Source organism: Equus asinus, chromosome 9 (genome assembly GCF_041296235.1).
Source record: "Equus asinus isolate D_3611 breed Donkey chromosome 9, EquAss-T2T_v2, whole genome shotgun sequence".
Lineage (NCBI taxonomy): Eukaryota > Metazoa > Chordata > Mammalia > Perissodactyla > Equidae > Equus > Equus asinus.
In genome coordinates, this window is record NC_091798.1 from 41,216,986 (window position 1) to 41,236,002 (window position 19,017).

Below are 19,017 nucleotides of genomic sequence, written 5' to 3' on the forward strand. Positions count from 1 at the left end.
GAATCCCTGCAACTTTTCACTTGGTTTGAGAAACCAATTCCACGGACCCAGTAGTAAAATTATTCAGTATTTAGCTTAGTAGGTGTCCAGCATCTCAGAGAGCTTCAAAAACCTCTGCCCTTAGGGAGTCCAGCAAACAACAAAGTGAATGGGTAGCCATTTCAGGTGCACAGCACATTAGCAATTCATTTGATGGAAACAACTAGAATAGAAAATTCCAACTGAAAAGCTAGGACAGACTAGGCCTTTGGTTAAATTATGCACATAACGGTGGATCTTAACTATGTTTTGCATTCAAGGGGGTAGAGTAAATTATTGGATCTGAGAAGGACACCTCTCCTCATCCCTACCTAGAAAGCAATCTTCTAAAGAAAGCGCAGAGGACTTTAAATCCAAATCCCGTTCTTAATCATCTTCCTCACTCCCCTATATTCCTGATATCTTTTTACAAATTCGCCCCCCGCCCAAGCCTCATAAATGTCCAAGCAGCCTTTTCTTATAGAGCATGGAGAAGGATCAAATCAAGCGAACTTAAGTAGCAGAAGCAACGCCTAAGACAGCCATAAACCAAACAACCCATAAAGCTTGCATGGGGGCGGGGGGTAAAGGGGTTTAACACCATTGATCAATAGGTAGAAAAATGAATAACAGAAACCTACAATATTACTACTAAATCTCACAAAATGCGTTCCCGTTTATAGCGAAGAAAATATCTGCAGAAGCAAGTTCATCAAGAAAATTTACCTTCTGCCTGCTGATCTATTACATTCCAAAAGAATCCCCCTAATTTCATAGCCCTATCTCAACAGAGAAGCTAGGGCCGCTATCAGAATGAGGAACTAAAAGAGCCCTGCCAAAGCTCAAAGACAATATTCTGCCGCCACATTAACAAAAATAACACACCGTGGTCCCGAAGGCTAGTTAAGTTCTATTACTGAACAACTAAAATCACAAAATACACCAAGGCAAGTAGTCAAACGCGGCTGAGCCCCAACACAAAGTTTCAAAACAAAACCTCTCCCAAGGTTGGGGGAGTAGCCGAGCTGGGAGCAAAAAAGCACCACCCAGCAGCCCCACTCGGCTGCTAGGACAGATCCCAAACTTATCAAAAACAGCCACAACTGCAACTCCTGTCACCCAGAAGCGCAAAGAGAGAGAGGAGCCCGAGAGAGTCCCGAGAGCTGGCCTTTCTGGAGACCGCCAGGCCGAGCCCGGCTCAGACAAGGAGGAAGTAACCAGATAAAAAAGCCCCAGCAGCTCCAAGTGCAGCCTCTGTGCCTCCCACAATTGCCCACATTCCCGCCCCACTCGGGGCTCCCGGAGGAAGGGAACAGGGCGCAGGTCTCCTGGGAGAGGCTGGGGACTACAGGTCCGCGTCTTCCAGGGAGCAGCGGCAGCACCGGCCGAACTCTGAGGGGCCCCGGAGCCCAGGGTTCGGGAGCCTGCTCCGAAAGCGTGTTTGGGGGGAGACGCTGAAAAAGGGGTCGCTCAGGAGGCGGGGCCTGCCGGGTGGAGGCAGCAGCCCCTGGCCGCCCCCCGGAGGAAACGGGGCGCGCACCCCGACGCGGAAGCCATGCCGGCCAGAGCTCGAGGTGCTGAAGAGCCGGCGGGGGGCGCTGAGGAGATCTGGGGGCGCGGAACTGGGTCACCCCCACCCCACTGCCCCCTCACAAAGGCCCCCGGGGAGGCCGCCCGCAGGCCCCACAGCCCCGGCCTCGAGTGCCCGCCTCGGCCGCCACTCACCGCTAGGTCCTGGGGCACCGCCCCGCTCATGGCCCGCACCGTGCCGGCCCGCCAGGCCCGAGTGCGCAGCGCAGGCCCCGGATCTCCGCCTGCCGCCGCCGCCGCTGCCGCGGGGACCGAGGCTGAGGCCGAGGCCGCGGTGTCCGCGAACAGAAGCAGCAGCCGCTTGCCCACCGGGGAGGCCGCCGCGTCCGCCATCGCCAGGGCCGGCCGGACCCGCGCTCCCGCCCTCCGCCTCCCACCACCTCCGCCGCCGAGCGCCCGATCCTCCCGCAAGGCCTCCCTCCGCACCACCCGCGGCCGTGACTCCCCCCCACCCCCCCCCAACAGCCACCACCAACCACCGGCGCCGCGCAGCGCCCCCCGTGGCCGGGAGCGGAGCCGCAGCCCGGGCCCCGCACAGCGCCCCCCGTGCTCCGGAGCGGGGCGGCAGCTCCGGGCCCCTCGCAGCGCTCCGCCCCAACCTCCCCGGGGCCTGCAGTGCCCCCTGCGGCAGGGAGGGGAATTGCAGTTTCGGACGGGGTAGGGAAGTGGGCGGGTCCTTCAGTCCCCCATGGCACCATCCTGGTCCCAACCTTTCTTCAGGGGGTCCCATATCTGAGGAAGCTTTAGCTTACCCTTTTAAGACGAAATACTTTTACGGTCATCGGGGCTGTGGGGCAAGGCACCTAGCGAGCGGATGTTTCGAGCTTAGAAGTTAGCGCCCCAATACTCTGTTGATTTCTTATCCCAAAAATAATCTGATACCTTTCCTGTCGTTATCTTTTAGGAAACGTTCTCCCCATTGGTCCTTGGGATACAGTATCTTTCTTCTCACTGGCCTATAACATGGTACCACCCCATTCTATACTACCAGTACTTCATAGATTCCCTTCCAATTGACCAATGTGTTACATCCATTGAATATGATAATGCCATTCTTTGCATTGGCTGAAGGCCAACATACCTCCAACATCTTGGTATTTTGACTTAAACACGTAGAGCTCCTCTTCCCCTTCCAAGTGGGCCAATGTTATTAAGTCAGGTGTTTCTCAATTCAACTTTTAGGGGAATTGGAAAGAGACCAGAAGTAGAGATTCCTGTGGTTCAATAGCATCTCACCTTACCACTGAAGTGGTGGGGCTGTGGGCCAAGAACCCCACTACTCCTATCTGAATTCATTTAATACAGGCATGGGAGATCGATAGCTCCTGTTAGAAAAGGGGCTGTAGAGAAGGGGAGATACTGAATTTTTTTGCCTGGATTGTTATTCACACCAGGCAATTGGAAACCTCGATCATTAACATCGGTAATGTCAGAGACTAGCACAGGTTCCATGGTCTTATGGACACAGAGACTGAATATATATGGGAGCAGACACAAACCAGAAAGATAAAGGGTCTAGTAATAATCCAAGATTGTTACCCTAAAAGTAGCAATTTCTTTCATTGATCTGACCTACAGACTGGAAAAAGCAGCAGCTCGTTCTTTCTCCAAGACTTAGGCGCTTACCCAGTAATCTGTTCACAACCTCGTCTTTACCTTTGACCTACTTTTCTTGTAGCAAATGATGGGGGCAAAAGGGGACCAACTATTGACTTCAATAAAAATACAAAACATCTAGAGAAATCATTCTAGAACTAACCCTGTGGAGCACCAAGGAAACATTTCCTCGGACTATTTCTCTCCCTATTCCTTGGAATTTCTATCTCCTATAGCCAACCTGAGGCCTGACTCAATGTTTTTCTGAAGCACCAAGAAACACCTCTTACAGCACCTGGCCCACAAGTTGTGGTTGGTAGTGGGGAAACAAGGGTGAACCCATACAGGACCCAGGTGCCTTGCAGCTTTTCTACCAAAATTCACTGCTGGCATTTTCTCCTATATGGAGCTCTAACTACTGCCCATGTCCAAAGCTGGCTTCTCACAGTACCAGAGACAGAAATGTGCCTAAGCTTAGGTATGGGAAGGCAAAGATGGAAATTCATTCAACAGAGAAGGCAGGCACTTTTCATATGCCAGTAACTTTTCTAAGTGTTGGCGACACAACACTGAATGAAACAAAACCTTTGCCCTCATGGAGTTTATATTCTTTCCTGTACTAGTGGGACTTTAGGAATGGAAAATGAAATCACATTTCGCCTCACAGAAAATAAACAGTAGAAAAGCCCAACAAAAAAATTGAACAGAAAGGGAAAAAAATTGGGGGTCAGGGGAGAGAAGTCATTTTAGATGTCCAAACTACCTCTGCTCAAACAGTAGGCAAAACAGCAGTTTTAAGGAAAGAAAAAACCTACAATTCTGAGCTTCTTTAACCACACACCATTGCCCTACCCCCTTCAAAGCTCCTCCTTTGTTTCCAGGGCAGGTGACAACTCCCACTCTTTTCAGAGTGTATTTTCATCCCCTCAAACGTTCCTGCTCCAGGTAGTCAAGCCAATCCTGTCTTCTTGCACACTTCATTGGTATTCAACGATGAGAACTACCAATTTGAATCAAGAAACTGGGACGGAGGCTAAGCAACTTGACTCTTCTTGCCACCTGGCAAGTCAGCACCACAACTGGTAAAGAAAGGCTATGCCTTAAGGACAGAGGCTTCTGCCTAGATCTCTAAGCAACTACCCTTCACCCACACACATTGGAAGAATGCTAACATAGGGAGAAGAATGGGTGAAATAGAAAGATCTAAAGGGAGAGAATAAGCCACACAGCTTCTTTCAGCAAACGAACATTCCAAATTGAAGCATCAGGGAAAATACCACCTTCTAGGGGAAAAGAGAAGCTCTGCTGCTAGGATAATTTTCCAAAAGCAGTATTTTTAGGATGGAGAAATTGCCTAGATCTTTGGAATCTGAATTTTGATGACTAAATCTCCATCTCTCCAGGACATAACATGTGCAAACTCTTAAAATAAGAGATTCCTGGTCAAGTCTCCCATCCTGCCTTCTCCCCACTTCCCAAAGCCTACAAACCAATCTAGACAAGTTCCTGACTACACCATCAAGCATTTCTCAGAATGTATTAATACAGGCATACCTCGTTTTATTGCACTTGGCAGATACTGCGTTTTTTACAAGACCCTCCACCAAAAAGAGTATGACTTGCTGAAGGCTCAGATGATGGTTAACATATCTTGGCAATAAAGTATTTTTAAATTATGTACATTGTTTTTTAATTTTTTTTTTTGAGGAACATTAGTCCTGAGCTAACTGCTGCCAATCCTCTTTTTGCTGAGGAAGACTGGCCCTGAGCTAACATCCATGCCCATCTTCCTCTACTTTATACGTGGGACGCCTACCACAGCATGGCTTGCCAAGCGGTGCCATGTCTGCACCCAGGATCTGAACCGGCGAACCACAGGCTGCCGAAGCAGAACGTGTGAACTTAACCACTGCGCCACCGGGCCGGCCCCAAACATTGTTTTTTAGACATAATGCGATTGAACACTTAAGAGACTACAGTATAGTGTAAACATAACTTTCTTATGCACTGGAAAACAAAAAAATTTGTGTGATTTGCTTTATTGCAGTGGCCTGAAACCGCACCTACAATATCTCCAATGTATGCCTGTACTTAACTTCAGCCTGGTGGAAGTGAGAGTGACGGCAGGGAAAAGGAGATGGGTATAAGTACCAGGGAAATAAACCAAATCAGACTGCCAGAAATAACCAAGGCCTTAACAGAAACCCAGGCCATGGGATATGACTGCTGTGGCTGCAAACGGCCTAGGGACCAGATACTGCCCTCAAAGGGCAAAGGCCCAGCCTTGTCCTAGAGGAAGGGGTGGAAGAGTTAGGCAGCCTTCTCCCTGCTTCCTCCTTGCCTTTCTTTGTGGAGAAAGGAAGAAGACACTGTAGTACACAAGGTTGCTTGGGAAAATGCATTATTCTAATAAAACTTTATTTTTTCAAACACAGCCACAGAGGCAGGACCTCATGTTTAACACACACAGACTTATGGATTTTTTTTTTAATATAAAACAAAGTTTACGAAAAATTTTTTTCCACTTTTTGTGTTTGTAATCCCATTAGCACAGGGACTTTGGCAGCAGGTGGGAGTGAAGGGCAGCTGGAGCTGCCACTGGGCAGTCACCGGGCACAGGACGAGAGCACCAGCCTGGGAGTGGCTTCACTCACACACGCAGGAATACTCACCTACTGGTCAGCCACACCACACACACAACACAGATGCAGATGTCTACCCAGCATCAACCACAGCCCTGTAGGTGTGCTCCACTCTGGGTAAGCCCAATATGTGAAAATCCAAATAGTCAAAACTGCTAAAGTAGAGGGAGGTTGCTTGCTTTACAAAAGAAGCAATCACAGCCTGCTTTTAAATGGTCAGCAGTCCAAATGTATCGAAAAATAGCATTTGGTTTACACAGAACTGTTGGAACAGATCTATTGTGTAAAGCAAAATGAACCACTTCTTGAAAAGGCTTGTCCCAGGGCCACAGATGCTTAGATTGGGAAGCAAGATGATAGTTCCAGCTAGTTTAACCTTCCAGTCTTAAAGTAATGGAATTCAAATATGGTATCTGTAGACTTTCTCCCCTAAGGATGGTGCCCAAGGACTTCGGAGAAGCCAGGGTGGAGGCCAGAATTACTGCCTTCACTTCTTCAGCTTAGGGTCTGCAGTGACCCAGTTGGCACTGTCAGTGGTCTTTTGGAACCTGGCACAGCCAATCTGCAGCAGAGAGCCCAGGGATGAGGATGTCCCAAGAGGAAAAGAACCTGGCACCAGGGAAATTATGGCCTAAAGAGGGAGAAGAGCCAGAGGCAGGGTGAAAACAAGGATGGGCAACTCCTGGGCTCACAGTTTCCCTGGATTCTCCAGAGAGCCTCTCTCAGGCCCCTACAGACCTGGTAGCTCACTGGTAATACATGGTAACTAGCAGAAGAAAGGGAGGAGCCCTGGAAAGGTAGAACTTCTGAGGGCCAGAGGTTCGAGAAGAAATGAGCATCTCCTCTGGAGTGGAGGCCAAGAGGCTGGAGCCCCACTGATGCTCCTATCTGACATGTGGGAGACCCAGCAACCGACAGGTTCAATTCCATGAGGAAGAAAACACATAGACTTTAGTCTTCTTCCCTAATATAAGGAATTGGGTCCTAAGACACCCTGGAAATTGAAGAGAAAAATGCCTTTCTTCCAATAAACAGGAAGGACAGGTCCAATTTGGTTGTGCAGAGTCTAACCAAAGCTGGACAGAGCCTCACAAGCTATTGTGGCAGCAGCTTCAGTATGCATCTCCACTGCTGCCAGTCCTACCAAGGCTCCTGCAGTCCTTAAACGCCTCACTGTGGTCACTGGGACCTGCTGCCCTGGCTCAAGTTGTGGGTGAGAAACAAAAAACGAAATTCAATCCAACAACAACAAACTCCCAGCTGCTTCTCACTGCCTTTGCTTTCCACATCCTCAGCCAATCCCTCAGTGAGCCCCAACCTCCCTGAGGTCTCTCAGCGCCAATTAGAGGCAAATAAACATTTCCTGGCAGGAGTGGAAGACAAGCAAACTAGTAAATGCTGATATCCCCTTCCTCTTTCTCAAGCAGGTGAGAAAAGAGGCTCGGCCTCAATCATATAACAACAGGTTTCCCTACAGTCTGCTTCCAAAGGGCAGTGCTGAGGCGAGCTCACTCATGTCCGCTACAGACCAAATGCCACTTCTCCTGCTGCAGGTTGGCCTCAATAGATGCTGGGGACCAATACAGGGCCTTCATTCCTTGTTCTTGACCCTCAAAGGTCAGAGAGTGACAGGAAAAAGTTCCCGTCAGTAGGGAGGGAAAGAGAGAGATGGAGCCCTTCAACTCTGCCTCAGTTGCCCACATGTGCTTGCATCTATTCAGAGAACGAGAGAGGCAGGTTGTACACAGCATAGGCAATCTGATGAGAAAAAAAGGCCAGCTCAGAAACAATGTGGAGAGCCCTCTCCCGCCCCCAATACTAGATCTATCTAGGGGAAAGGGTGGGCCTGAGGAAAAGACCATTAGATGAGGTCACAGCACTTAAAAGACCCTGCTGTACCCCAAAACAGAATCCCTTGTAGAGCCAGTGGTGCTTATGGATTACAAGCCTGGTTTCAGAGCTACTTAGAAAAAAGAAAAACTCGATGCCCTCCTCTTGACTCCTTGAACAAGCCCCTTGTCCCATGGAAACTCAGGATCCTGGGGGTATCATGATGCTCTGCTGTCAAGGAGCAAGTGCCTTCCTTCCCTAAGGCTATGCAAACACACCTTTCCTTGAGTACACTCCCATGCATGCACACACTCTCACACAATTTCTCCAAGGAGGCTGAATGAACCCCCCACCCTGGCCAAATTCTAAGACACAAGTGCCCTTTGAAGCAAAGGGGCTAGTGAAATTCCCCGAGCTGGGGTCAGCAGACCCCTTCCTTCCCTGCCCATTGCTTTCTCGGTGGCAGGGATACTCACACTCAGGGCCGCCATGGGAAGGGTCTGCTCTGGGGCTGTCCCTCCCGCCACCAGCTCCGTTTATCTTGTCCCGGCCAGTCTCTCGGCATGGTCGAGCTTCCTGGAGCGAGAAGATTTCCGGCTGCCCTGAGTGGGAGCCCTCCACTCACCCCTATTCCCAGGCTGGGCCCCTGGCCTTGGGGCCTCCACACTTGTTAGTAGCCATAAGAGAGTCAGTCTGTGTGGCCCCAGGAAGTAGCCTCTCAGTTTTAGTTCTCCTCAATCAGATTCAAGTCCAGGTCCCCAAAGTCCTGCTGGCATAGTGTCCGCTTGCTCAGCGCCTGCCGCCCCCACCGCACGGCCCCCTCCTCCTCCTCTTCGCTTTCACTCAGCACCTGGGAGGAACCCCCAATGGGGCTGCAGGAAGCAGAGAGGGGTGGGGGGCTACAGGCCATGAACCATGGTGGAGAGACGCTGCTGCCTTCCCGGGCTGTTTCTTGGAGACAGAGACCTCCTGAGTATGGTTTCTGTCAAACAAACAACAAAGTTAAGAAGGCAAACAAAGACACTACCTTCCCAAGAGTACCCTGGCTCAAGCTGTCTTTCAAAGTCTCTCTCTTGGTTACCCTTGAAGGCAGAAGTCCTAGGCTTTAGGGTAAAGTGTGTGAACTCCCTAATAAAATTTGGAAAATTTAGTGTACACCTACATTTCTTTGAGGAAAGGGCCCATAGTTTCTATTAAATTCAAGATTAGTTTATAAACTTCATGTGGGCAGGAATATTGTCTGCCTATTTCACTATTGTATTATCAGTGCCTAGTCAGAGCCTAGTATATAGTAGGTATTCAATAAATGTTGGCTGATTGGTTGGATGAATGACTCTATCAATAAGTGAATAAGTTCTCAAAGAGGGTTGTGACTCAGTAGTCTAGAAGGAAGCATATGAAAAAAAGGGGCAAGTGCATACAACAACTAGCAAGTCCCACTGGGAAGTCACAAAACATTTGTTGAACAGATGAATGATGCAGTAGCCCATTTTGCTTAAGCCCTCGCTGGTCCACTTGAAGCAGTGAAGGACAAGTGACAAAACCAGCCTTAAGCGCAAGGAGTGCTGGGGTACTGATGATGGGACTTTTGTGGCTTATGCATTCTCAGAGAGGAGGGAAAGTTCCTCTAGCAGGACATTCTGGGGTCCCTGGAAGGTTTAACATGAGTCTCACCCCAGTCTCTCTGGAACCCTCAGGACTGAGAAGTTTCACAGGACATAGAACTTTTAGTGTTAAAACTAGGACAGTCCTGAGCAAACTGGGATGGTAGATTACCCAAGCAAAAGCTCAGACAGAAAGGAGCTCCAAGGGAGCCCCCGCCAGAAAAGCATGGAGCAGAGGGCAGCTCAAAAGTGAAAATGGAACAGCATCTCCCTACTCCCATCCAAGCTGCCCCAGTCCTGCTGGTCCCACCTGATTCATCTTGTCAAAGTCCAAGGAAGGCCGAAGCCGCCGGGAGTCCTCCTCATGGCGCCGCTTGACCCCAGCTTTGCGGGCATCCAGATCACAAGGCTGTGAGCGGCTTCGGGGAAGATTGCGGAGGCCTCGAGGTCGCCAGGGGAGCTCTGGGGAGGAGGCGGGGGAACTCCGGGCCGAGGGCAAGAAGCGGTTTGCCTGCGGGCCCAGGCTGGGTGACAGGGAGAAGCGGCGCTGGGGTGGGCAAGGTGACAGGGACTCAGCATCACTCTCCCAGGAGCCACTTTGGGGGGAGGCGGCACAGGGTCGAGAAGAATCTTGCGCCAGGGCCAGGCTGAAGAAAGGAGGACTGTAGGGTCTGTGAGCTTGGCCACACTGAGAAGAGGCACTGGGAGCTTGGAGGAACCTGAGGCTGGAGACCCGCTTTGGGGGGCTCTGGTGAGGTACCTGCGGCCCACCCCCTCCACCACTGCCCCGGTGCTTGATGGGAGTCCACAGCTTGGAGGGGGCGGGCCGCCACACTGGCTGCCAGCGAGACAGGTCCACGGGCACTGAGAGTGAGCGGCAGTGCCTCTTGGATGGAGGGGCAGGGGGCACAGGAAGCTTCTCTGGGTCTGGGGGCTCAGGGCTTAGGACTTGGGAGAGGGGCTGCTCCTTTGGGGAACTTCCCCGGCTGGGTGGTCTGAGGTGCAGGCTTAAGCCTGAGGGGTGGTAGCTGAGGTTGAGGCTGTCCTGGAACTCAGCACAGGAACAGTGGGGTAGGCCCCTCCAGGAAGCACCTTCTGGAAGGCATTCATAATAAAAATAATATTAATGATAGCTGATACATTTTTAAGAGCTTACTAGGTGCCACACAATGTAATGAGCACTTTATGTGAGGTTTCCCAAAAACCTCATGAGGTAAGTACTATTATTATCTCCATTTTACAGATGAGAGAAGTTCAGTAACTTGCCCAAAGTCACGTAGGAATCAAACGACCAAAGCAGGATTCAAACTCAGGTCTGTCTGATGCTAAGGCTAAGTTTTTTAACCACTATGCTATACTGCCTCCATTACGAGGAACCACCTGAAATTGAAAATATAGTCTCATATACTGCCTGCCACTCCCTCTCAAAGGTAGAATGAGTCAAGGGAAACAAATGTGTGTGTGTGTGCCCTGCTCAGTTCTCACCCCACTCCATTTAGCCTTACTTTGCTCCCTCGCCCTGCAGCCCGAGGTTGTGAATAGCAGATCAATGCTCTCCTGCCTTAGCATTTCCCCTTGCTATGTGTCAACAGCACCAAGACAGGAGTTAGAGTTGCCAAGGAGTAAGAGGTAATCAAGTAGGTAACAGACAATTCTCATTCCTAAGGAGGGCAAACAGGGTGGGGAAGGCCTTTGATGGCACCTGTGCTTCGGAAACCCTAGGATTGCTCGTGTTCCTTTGCGTCTGGCCACCCACAAGGAAACGCTCAACACAACACACTTATATGAAAGATCTAGCTATATTAAGTAGAAGAAAAAGTACCAAATAACATATAGAGTATACAACCTTTTGTGTTAAAAGAGTAAGAATAAAAAATATACATTTAAATGTGCTTCTATTTATATAAAGACACTCTGGTTGGATAGATAAGAAACTAATAATAGGAGGTACTTTTAGGGAGGTGGTGGGAGCTGGGTGGACAGGAGAAGGGAGACTTTTCTCAGTATAACTTACTGCTATTTTAAAATTTTTGAACCATCCGAATGTATTACCTATTCAAAAAAATTAGATGACAAAAGTCCCCACAAGGCTAGAATAAGAGCAAACTAAACAGATAAATTCCATGCTGGTGCAGTAAAATGGAGACAAGTGCCAATCTCAGAAGGTGACCCTGGCAACAAAGTTGTGGATGTAGGCTAGCTAGCCCTGGTCACTGTAAACCAATGAAAGAAATGTGTGGATGGAGGATGGGCATACACACATGCACACACAATGCCTTACCAGACACAATCTGGAAAGGGTTCCCACAATTGGAGATGTCTGCATGATCAGGCAAAGGCTAAGGGAGAGAGAATAGCCATCATGATTCAGGTTCAGTACACAGATTTCTAGGAAGCCCTCTTCAGCTCACCCCTGCAAACCATGGGCTATAAGGATGTTAGGGACTCCTAAGTGTTCTCTTCTTGTCTTTCCAAAGTTAGCAAGTAAAATAATCCACATCTTCCAACATCTCAAACCCTTCTCCACCCAAGATTTGCTGTCCTTTCTCTAAAATTCCTGCCCCCTTCCTTTTGGGCTGGGTTTTGAGCCTTTATTGGGCTCTTCCAGTACAAGTACCATGACTCATAACAGCACAGGACGAGGGTGAAGTATTAGCAACAAACAGCCTCAGAAAAAAGGGGGAGGGGGTCGTGGAGAAGCAGAAAGACTGGTCTTTTACCAGACTGATGCTGAAGCGTGTGCATTTCAGCTCATCCAGAGTCTGCTTCTGTAGCTGCTCAGTGATCAGGGTTATCATGATTCTCCCCAGGATTTGACTTGCACACTTTGGAGCAAATGATGGATGTCTTCCCTGTCGTTCTTCCAGACCTCACTCGTGAGCCGTCTTCTGCCACTGCAGCACCATTCTAGCACCATTGGGACTTCCCTCTCCAGTCATGCCTGCTGAGTCTGCCAATTACAGAGGGACCAGCCCCAAGTGATATTAGAGATGTACCTGGTCCAGAGATGGAAAATGCATGGCACATACTACAGCATCCCTAAGCCAGGCCTCTGGCAGACATCATTAATTGATCACAGCTCTCTCCTGCTAAGCCTAACATAGCCTCAGAAACATCCTGAACTTGGCACTCCAGATAACCAGTAAAATGAACTGGAGTTAGCAAGCAAGTTGAAACCTATTTGCCGTTCCTAACTGGTTCATGCTCTGCTCTGTCTACCCAGAATACCAGCACCACTTCAAAAACAGCTCAAATGAGAGGGATGCCCAATGGTTATTTCTATCCTGATTAGCCCAATATTTTCTTTATCCTCTAGGCACAAGCAAACAGAGGTACCCTTTTCCTAAACAACAGAAATAGTAATAGGTAACAGGGAGGAGCAGTGGTTGTAGGAATGACTTTCTGCTTCAGACCAATCAGAACAATATAGAGTACACAACCTTTGGTGAGAGGATAAGGAAATGGTCCCAGGGTAATTCCAATTACATTTCAACTCTATAGATGTTAAAAACAACTACTCTATGACTTCATTCAACTAAGTTTTTAGCCGGATCTGACTCAAAGACCACGGACACAATTAATCTAGACTCTCACAGTCAGTTTCAGTAGAAGCAAACTAATTCAGAAAACAGGCTTCAAGCCCACACAACTGCTTGAGGGGCCTTGCTCAAGGGAAAAGGGGAGGTTAACGCAGTGTTTTGATACTGTACTGCCTATTCCCAGAAATGACCACCAAGCAGACACCTGATCAGAGAATGTATGTAGCATTTGCTAGTAGAGAGAACTATCAAGAAATCTAAATCTTGATCTTATTTGCTGTGACAGTTTTGTCAAATCATTTAACCTTTCTTGACCTCAGTTTACCCATAAGTAAAATGGGCAGAATAATCTTAATCTGTCACAGGGACAATACAACATGAAATATTAAAATGTAAAAAGCATACCGTCTGATCTGTACAAATCAGGAGTCCACATAGACTGCTGTTTCTCAATCCTCCTGTTTGTTGCTCTATGAAGCCTCAGAATGCCACAAGTGATGATATCATTAAGATCAAGTTTATCTATTTGGCTGGATGCCAACCTTCCTCATCTGCATACCAAGAGAAGCCCAAAAGGGCTCTTCTGTGACCTTGGGGGCAGATCACTTTCTATTTTTGCAAAAAGGAGGGAATCATCTCTACCCCATTGCCACCTCAGAGGGAGGCACGCCACAAGGAAGAGCAAAGAAATACACGTGGATGTACTTGGAGTTTTTTGGAAGAAAGGTGTGAGAAGCCAATCATCATTCTAGTTAACTATCATTTTCATGCATAATTATTATTACCACCCTGAACGAAGTTCCAGCTTCCTGAAAGCTCCCTTCAACTGCTTCCCCTATGTTCTTGAGGGAGAAGCTAAACCTTATATCACTTCTGCTCTTGGTTTCTTAACTTTACCCTCAAAGATCAAGTAGAGAGGGAACCTAACTGCACACTTTTATCCCAGAGACCTCAGGCCTCAGGCTGACCAGCCATGAGGAGCAGGGAGTGAAGCAAACTCTTTCAAGCTTTTCATGAGGCATTTGGCCAAACAGCAAACTCCCAGCTCTCTCTGGGATCAAGCGAAGAGAGTGATTTTGTGTTTTTCTGCATTTTAATTGTTGGGATGTGGCCACACACGGCGGTAATTGGAACAATGCAACTACCACCACGCAACTGATACTCTCAGCCTGAGTTTCCTAAAACAGGCCAGGCAGAGAGGGGGAACAGAACGGAAGCCATAAGGAATCAAACCAGGACACAAAAGAAGGCAAACCAGCTCCGCGAGGGGCCTCCTCTTTCTCAGGCAGGCATAGAAAAAAGTGTAAGAAGCTCTCTCTTGCCGCCTTCCTTCCCCTTCCATTTTGTATATCTGAGGGGCAGAGATGGCCCTGAACATTCACTAAACAAGTTAAAACTTCTCAGCTTAACAACTGGCACGGGGCTCAGTCCTTCACAGAGCAGCAGGCCTAGACCCTGCCCAAAACCCCACCAGGCCCAACTCTCAATCCAGGCTTTCTCTCCACCATTAGCCCCCTAAAATAAAGACTGGACTCCCACCCCATCTCCTATTGGATGGCAGTAACTCCTGACATTCGGGTTTCAGGGATGCTGAGGTTGTGTTGAAACCTGGAGAACCTAGGATCAAGTCAGGCCAAAGGAGAGGAGAGTCACAAATCCCCTAGGGACCTTCCCCCCAGGTCCCAGTCCCAGACCTCTGGGGGAGACTGAAAGAAAACATGAGGGAGGCAGGGAGGTGCATGAACAGGTAAGTGGGGATCTGACTGCTCTTCCTCCATATGGCTCTGGTGGGGAAAGGGGTGACAGTGAGGAGCACCCCTCCCCCCCACCTCGATGAAGAAGCAAAAGCTAGGCCCCCCACCAATCTTCAACCTCTCCCTAGGTTGCCCTGCCTGTCCCCGCGGGGTGGGGCATGGGGGGTCCGCTGGCCCCTGGTGGGGGGGCGCCAGGGCTCGCTCAGGGGGGCTGTCGCTCGCCTCTTCCCAATCAGCTTCCATCATCTGGCCGCGGGAAGCGAACTCAAGACGCAAGGGGATGGAGAGGGTCTGGGACTTAGCACTCCGCCACCCCCTCCCCCACCGGGTCCCGTGCTCTCCCCGCGGAGGCGGCCAGCGAAGCCGTACCGCGCGGGCGGCCGGGCTGGGGGAGGGGAAAGGGGGAAGGAGGGAGGGACTGTTGAGGTGCCCGCCCCGAGGCCCCAGCGCCACCTGCCCTCCGCCACCTACCGCGGCTCCTCCAGCTCCCAGGGCCGCGGCCGGAGCAGCTCTGAGCGCTCCTTTCGCCCCACGGTGCCCTTAAAAGGCGCCGGCGCGAACCAACGGGCCCCTCAGGAGTGTGGGGGATCGCTTCGGTTCACAGAATCCCCCTGAACCGCCCGCGGAGGCTCCAGCCCGGCGCAGTTTCTCTCTCAAAGTCTTTCTTGGATAGCGCTGTCGGGAACGAGCCCAGCTCTTTGATTTAGGGATGAGGGTGGCTTCCTCACTATCGTGTCACCCCCTCCAAAATATTGCAGAAGGTGGACGGGCCCAGTTGGAGGCATATCTCGAAACCCGCGGGGGAGGCCGTGTCGGACGAAGGTAAACAAAGCCATCGCCCCCGCCCTCCATTCCTACCTGGGCCCAAGTACAGCACTCTACTCGGCTCGGGTAGCATAACAGCATTGACCAAGGTTCCTCTCACCTGCTCTCCTTTCCCGCACTCTACGGCCGTCTTACTGAAGGAATCCCCCTACCCCTGGCAGAGGACCCGTCCGCGGCGTGAAGGCTTCTGGGAAGTGTAGTCCAAGAGCCGACTAAGGCCTGCTCTGAGTCCCAGGAGCCCCTCTTCCAGCTGCCGGATCGGCTCGAACCTTATAAACCCGGGATTTATAACGGTCGCGGGGCCGTTCCTACTTGGTTCTGTAATTAGCCCCCACTCAAAACACTTTGTAAAACTGAGGAGGGCTCAAGGCTGTTCACTCCTTCTTCTCCCTCTACGCACCTCCCCCCCCCCAGCAGGATGAGGTAATGGGATTGTGATTATGACATCATAGGCGGTTCAGTTGCTTGCATGGGGGGGGCGGGGGCGGGGAATACGGTGGTTACAGCTGGACCTTTTTCGTTAAGACAGAAAGGGAGGGAGAAAACACGCAGATGAGGTAAAGATGTTGATGGCGCTACATTTCCTCTTCAGGAAGAAGAAACTACCTTTTATTAAATCTCCACCACTACCACCTCCCACCTCAGCCAAAGTTTAAGTCCTTTTGAAAGAGACCGAATGTAGACGTTAGAAGGCGAAGAGGTTGGGGAACAGCTAGATGGTTTCTGGCTGTTATGTAAACTCAAGTCTCAGCTATCAAAGGTTTAGAGAGACGGGCAAAAAGATGGAAAAAGGAGAGGTTTTAAACAATGGCTTCGTGTTGTGATCTCTTTGTGGGGCAGAGTTTTAGATTTCTTTTTTAATCTATTGGAAAGTAGCAGTAATGCAAATAATCTTCACTATTATACTTAGCAACAAGTCCCCTGAAAGACATCGGTTTTCCCTAAATATTTTGTTCCCCACTCAAGTCTGGGACAAATAAGTAACTGTGATAAACTAGAAAGTAGAGGCAGTGGTGGGGATCTTCCTCATAGAGCCAGGGAAGGGAGGAAGCAGGAGCCACCAGGTCTGCAAACTGAAAAATAAGAGTAAAGGGAAAGGGAGGAACTTAGGAAGAAAATGGGGGTGGAGGGAAGATGCACTGCACATTTCCTTGCTCTGCATCTTGCCCTTTGGCAAAAGAAGGAGCAGGGGCAGGGGCCATGAACTATAGGAGACATGGTTTCCAATAATTGCTGTTGTGCATCACTTATGTGCCAGGCACTGTGCTACATACTTTAAATATGTATACTCATTTTTGCTTACAATCATCGAGTGAAGCAAAATCTCGTTATTTGACAGATGAAATGGCTAGAGAGGTTAAATGACTGCCCATGTGGTAGGCAAAGGTAGTATTACAAAGCAGTTTAAGGCTCTAAAGCCCTCGGTTTTCACCACTCGCTGATCCCCCTTTTTATTATTAACCATGCTTACTAAAGTTAAATGATGGAGTATAAGAAGTTAGCAGTGGCTCCATTTGCAAAACATTGAAAGAAACTGAGACAGTTAAAAAAAAAGCAAACCTGTAAGTCAGGTTTCAGGCCTCATTTCAAAGAACTATTACACCCCTTTCATCAAATATAAAATAGCCCCTAGTGCAGCCCAACCTCCCCCCCATTACTAACTATAATTAAATCTCCTTATGCCACTTTTAGTTCTCAAGGTTTTTTTACTCACATCCTATTTGTTCCTGCTGCCCCATTTTCCTTCTTTTGTTCTTGGGCTACTACCTTGAACCCCATCTTCATTGTGACCTCATGGGCCAGACCCATCTCTGACCCTGCTCTAATGGGTTTCAGCAGAGGATACTGCCTGGGTTCCCTCCTGGCCTCCGTCAAGATTCTCCGAGTGTTCCAGGGTCTGAAGCCAGTCATCCAGTAGGTCATCCAAAGGGGTGGAATCCATTGGCTTTAAGAGACTCTCCATTCCCTGCCTAGGAAGGCAGCAGAGTCAGAGGAACATGTACCTCATTTAGACCCCCTTTTCAACCAGCGAAAGCTAAACCTCTGCGAAGTGGGGAGAGGTAGGGTTCAGTCCACCACTCACAGCAGGAACTAGGAATAGTGTACACACCCCTCAGCCCCCCTGCCCTGCAGAGGCTGGCTGGGGGGGTCCCAGGAATGTAGAGCTCTTCTCCACTGCCTGATCTGGGCATCCCAGGAGCGACGGCTGTATCTCCTGTTCTTGTTTGGCGTTTGAGGGTGAAGTCCTGGCTGTCGCTGTGCTCTGGCAATGACAAATATGTGTTAGACTGAGGTCAAGGTGAGGGGCACAACTCACTGCTTTATCACAATGAATCAGGAGACTCGTTAGGGAATTCCCTGAGAATGAGGTAGGATCAATGCTGTCAATCCAACAGAAAAAACAAATCTTCAAATCAGGTTAAACACCAAACTTCCTAACTCGCTAATATTCTTTCTTCTGGGAAGGATAAATTAGATATTCCAACTCCCTCAGAAGTCAAAATAGATATAAAAGAAGATAGTATCTGATATCCCTTTAAAATGCATTCTACGCGTTCATACATTTGGTTTGAAGGTATGCATGTAAACGTACATGTAATTAGGCAAATATGTTGCAGTTAGCCAAGTCAGCTGGAGGCATGAGATAAAAATGGTTGGAAGGAAAAAACTTCAATAGCAAGCATGGTAGAGCTTTAAAAAGTCTTATGGGCCAAGTATGACTTGTTCTATTTGAAAAAAATCTTGGAAACTCATTTTGGAGATTAGATTGCAGGAGAATTAGTTTTAGTAATGCTCCAACTTGGTGAGAACACTCAGATTCTAGTATCTTTCCATCACCCGACACTGAACTAAAGCCACTTGGTTGATGCTCTTGTTATGACCACTTACAACTGCACTCACTTGGGGACCTGCTGCAGAAAGCACTGGTAACCAGGCGTGCGTTTGCCATAATCTATCTGCTTTTGCCGCCGTTGTAGGACAATTTCATCTGTCTCTACTTCCCACCTGCGAGGAAGTATACAGTGGTCCCATGAAGTGTGATTATAGTCATCAAAGCAGAAACCAACTCATCCCACACTCCCATAATCCCTAGCCTGATTTTCGAACTCACCTGGCATGGCAGGACTCTGTGCTGACTCCCACACTCACCATCTCTATCCTAGAGGACAAAGATTCTTCACACACCTTCTTTCAGGGGAAGCAGATTCTACAGATGAAAAGGGTAAAACCCAGCTGACTACACTGCACCTCTCAGCCACTACCACCACCAAGATCCTACCACCAGATAAAGGTTGTATTTCTGATTTACTGTTTCTCAAAGATAAAGGCTGCATTTCTGATTTGTTTCTTAAAGTGAGATCTGCAAGCCATCTGCATGGGTAGCTCCTGGGGGCCTTGAGAATTCCTAGGCCCCACTCTAGACCTATTGAATTATTTTGGGGGCCTGCATTTTAAAGAGCTTCCAAGGTTATTTTAAACATTTTTTATTACGGAAAATATCAAATATACAGAGAAGAGAATAACATTATGCTTTGCTACTCAAGGTATGGTCCCAGAACCAGCCACATCAGCATCGGCTGGGAGCTTGTTAGAAGTGCAAACTCTTGGGCCCTAACCC

At 49.1% G+C, this 19,017-nt stretch overlaps 3 protein-coding genes across 4 annotated transcripts in view; all 3 read right to left on the bottom strand.

The window, feature by feature from the left end:
• The window catches only part of KDM3B (lysine demethylase 3B), a 55,956-nt gene extending 53,908 nt beyond the window's left edge, over nt 1-2,048 (bottom strand). The window contains exon 1 of one of the 2 annotated variants that reach the window (XM_044780556.2): nt 1,744-2,048. In XM_044780556.2, coding sequence (XP_044636491.1) covers nt 1,744-1,941 — 198 coding nt within the window. In that variant the 5' untranslated portion in view covers nt 1,942-2,048. The remainder of the gene's footprint in view (nt 1-1,743) is intronic. The other variant, XM_044780560.2, reaches the window with a different exon arrangement.
• Nucleotides 2,049-5,605: 3,557 nt separating this feature from the next.
• On the bottom strand, nt 5,606-15,182 carry FAM53C (family with sequence similarity 53 member C). The gene is made up of 5 exons (XM_014853820.3): nt 15,045-15,182; nt 12,001-12,230; nt 11,562-11,619; nt 9,591-10,375; nt 5,606-8,658 (listed from the first exon to the last, which is right to left on the bottom strand). The coding sequence occupies exons 2-5, from the start codon at nt 12,076-12,078 to the stop codon at nt 8,401-8,403; spliced, it is 1,179 nt and encodes a 392-aa protein (XP_014709306.1). The 5' UTR covers nt 12,079-12,230; nt 15,045-15,182; the 3' UTR covers nt 5,606-8,400.
• Nucleotides 15,183-16,339: 1,157 nt separating this feature from the next.
• Nucleotides 16,340-18,551, bottom strand: LOC106839214 (oocyte-specific histone RNA stem-loop-binding protein 2-like). Its single transcript, XM_044780552.2, has 5 exons — nt 18,511-18,551; nt 18,300-18,404; nt 17,509-17,661; nt 17,245-17,368; nt 16,340-16,471 (listed from the first exon to the last, which is right to left on the bottom strand). Exons 1-5 carry the CDS (start codon nt 18,549-18,551, stop codon nt 16,340-16,342), a joined length of 555 nt encoding a protein of 184 aa, XP_044636487.1.
• Between the last annotated feature and the right edge of the window lie 466 nt (nt 18,552-19,017).

Coding starts and splice junctions, on each gene's coding strand:
- FAM53C (XM_014853820.3), bottom strand. CDS start 12,078: ATGATAACCCTGATCACTGAGCAGCTACAGAAGCAGACTCTGGATGAG. Junction 11,620..12,000: donor CACGCTTCAGCATCAGTCTG/GTAAAAGACCAG, acceptor TCTCTCCCTTAG/CCTTTGCCTGATCATGCAGA. Junction 10,376..11,561: donor CCCTTTCCAGATTGTGTCTG/GTAAGGCATTGT, acceptor AATGCCTTCCAG/AAGGTGCTTCCTGGAGGGGC.
- LOC106839214 (XM_044780552.2), bottom strand. CDS start 18,551: ATGGTGAGTGTGGGAGTCAGCACAGAGTCCTGCCATGCCAG. Junction 18,405..18,510: donor ACAGAGTCCTGCCATGCCAG/GTGAGTTCGAAA, acceptor ACTTCCTCGCAG/GTGGGAAGTAGAGACAGATG. Junction 16,472..17,244: donor GCCAGGAGGGAACCCAGGCA/GTATCCTCTGCT, acceptor CTTATTTTTCAG/TTTGCAGACCTGGTGGCTCC.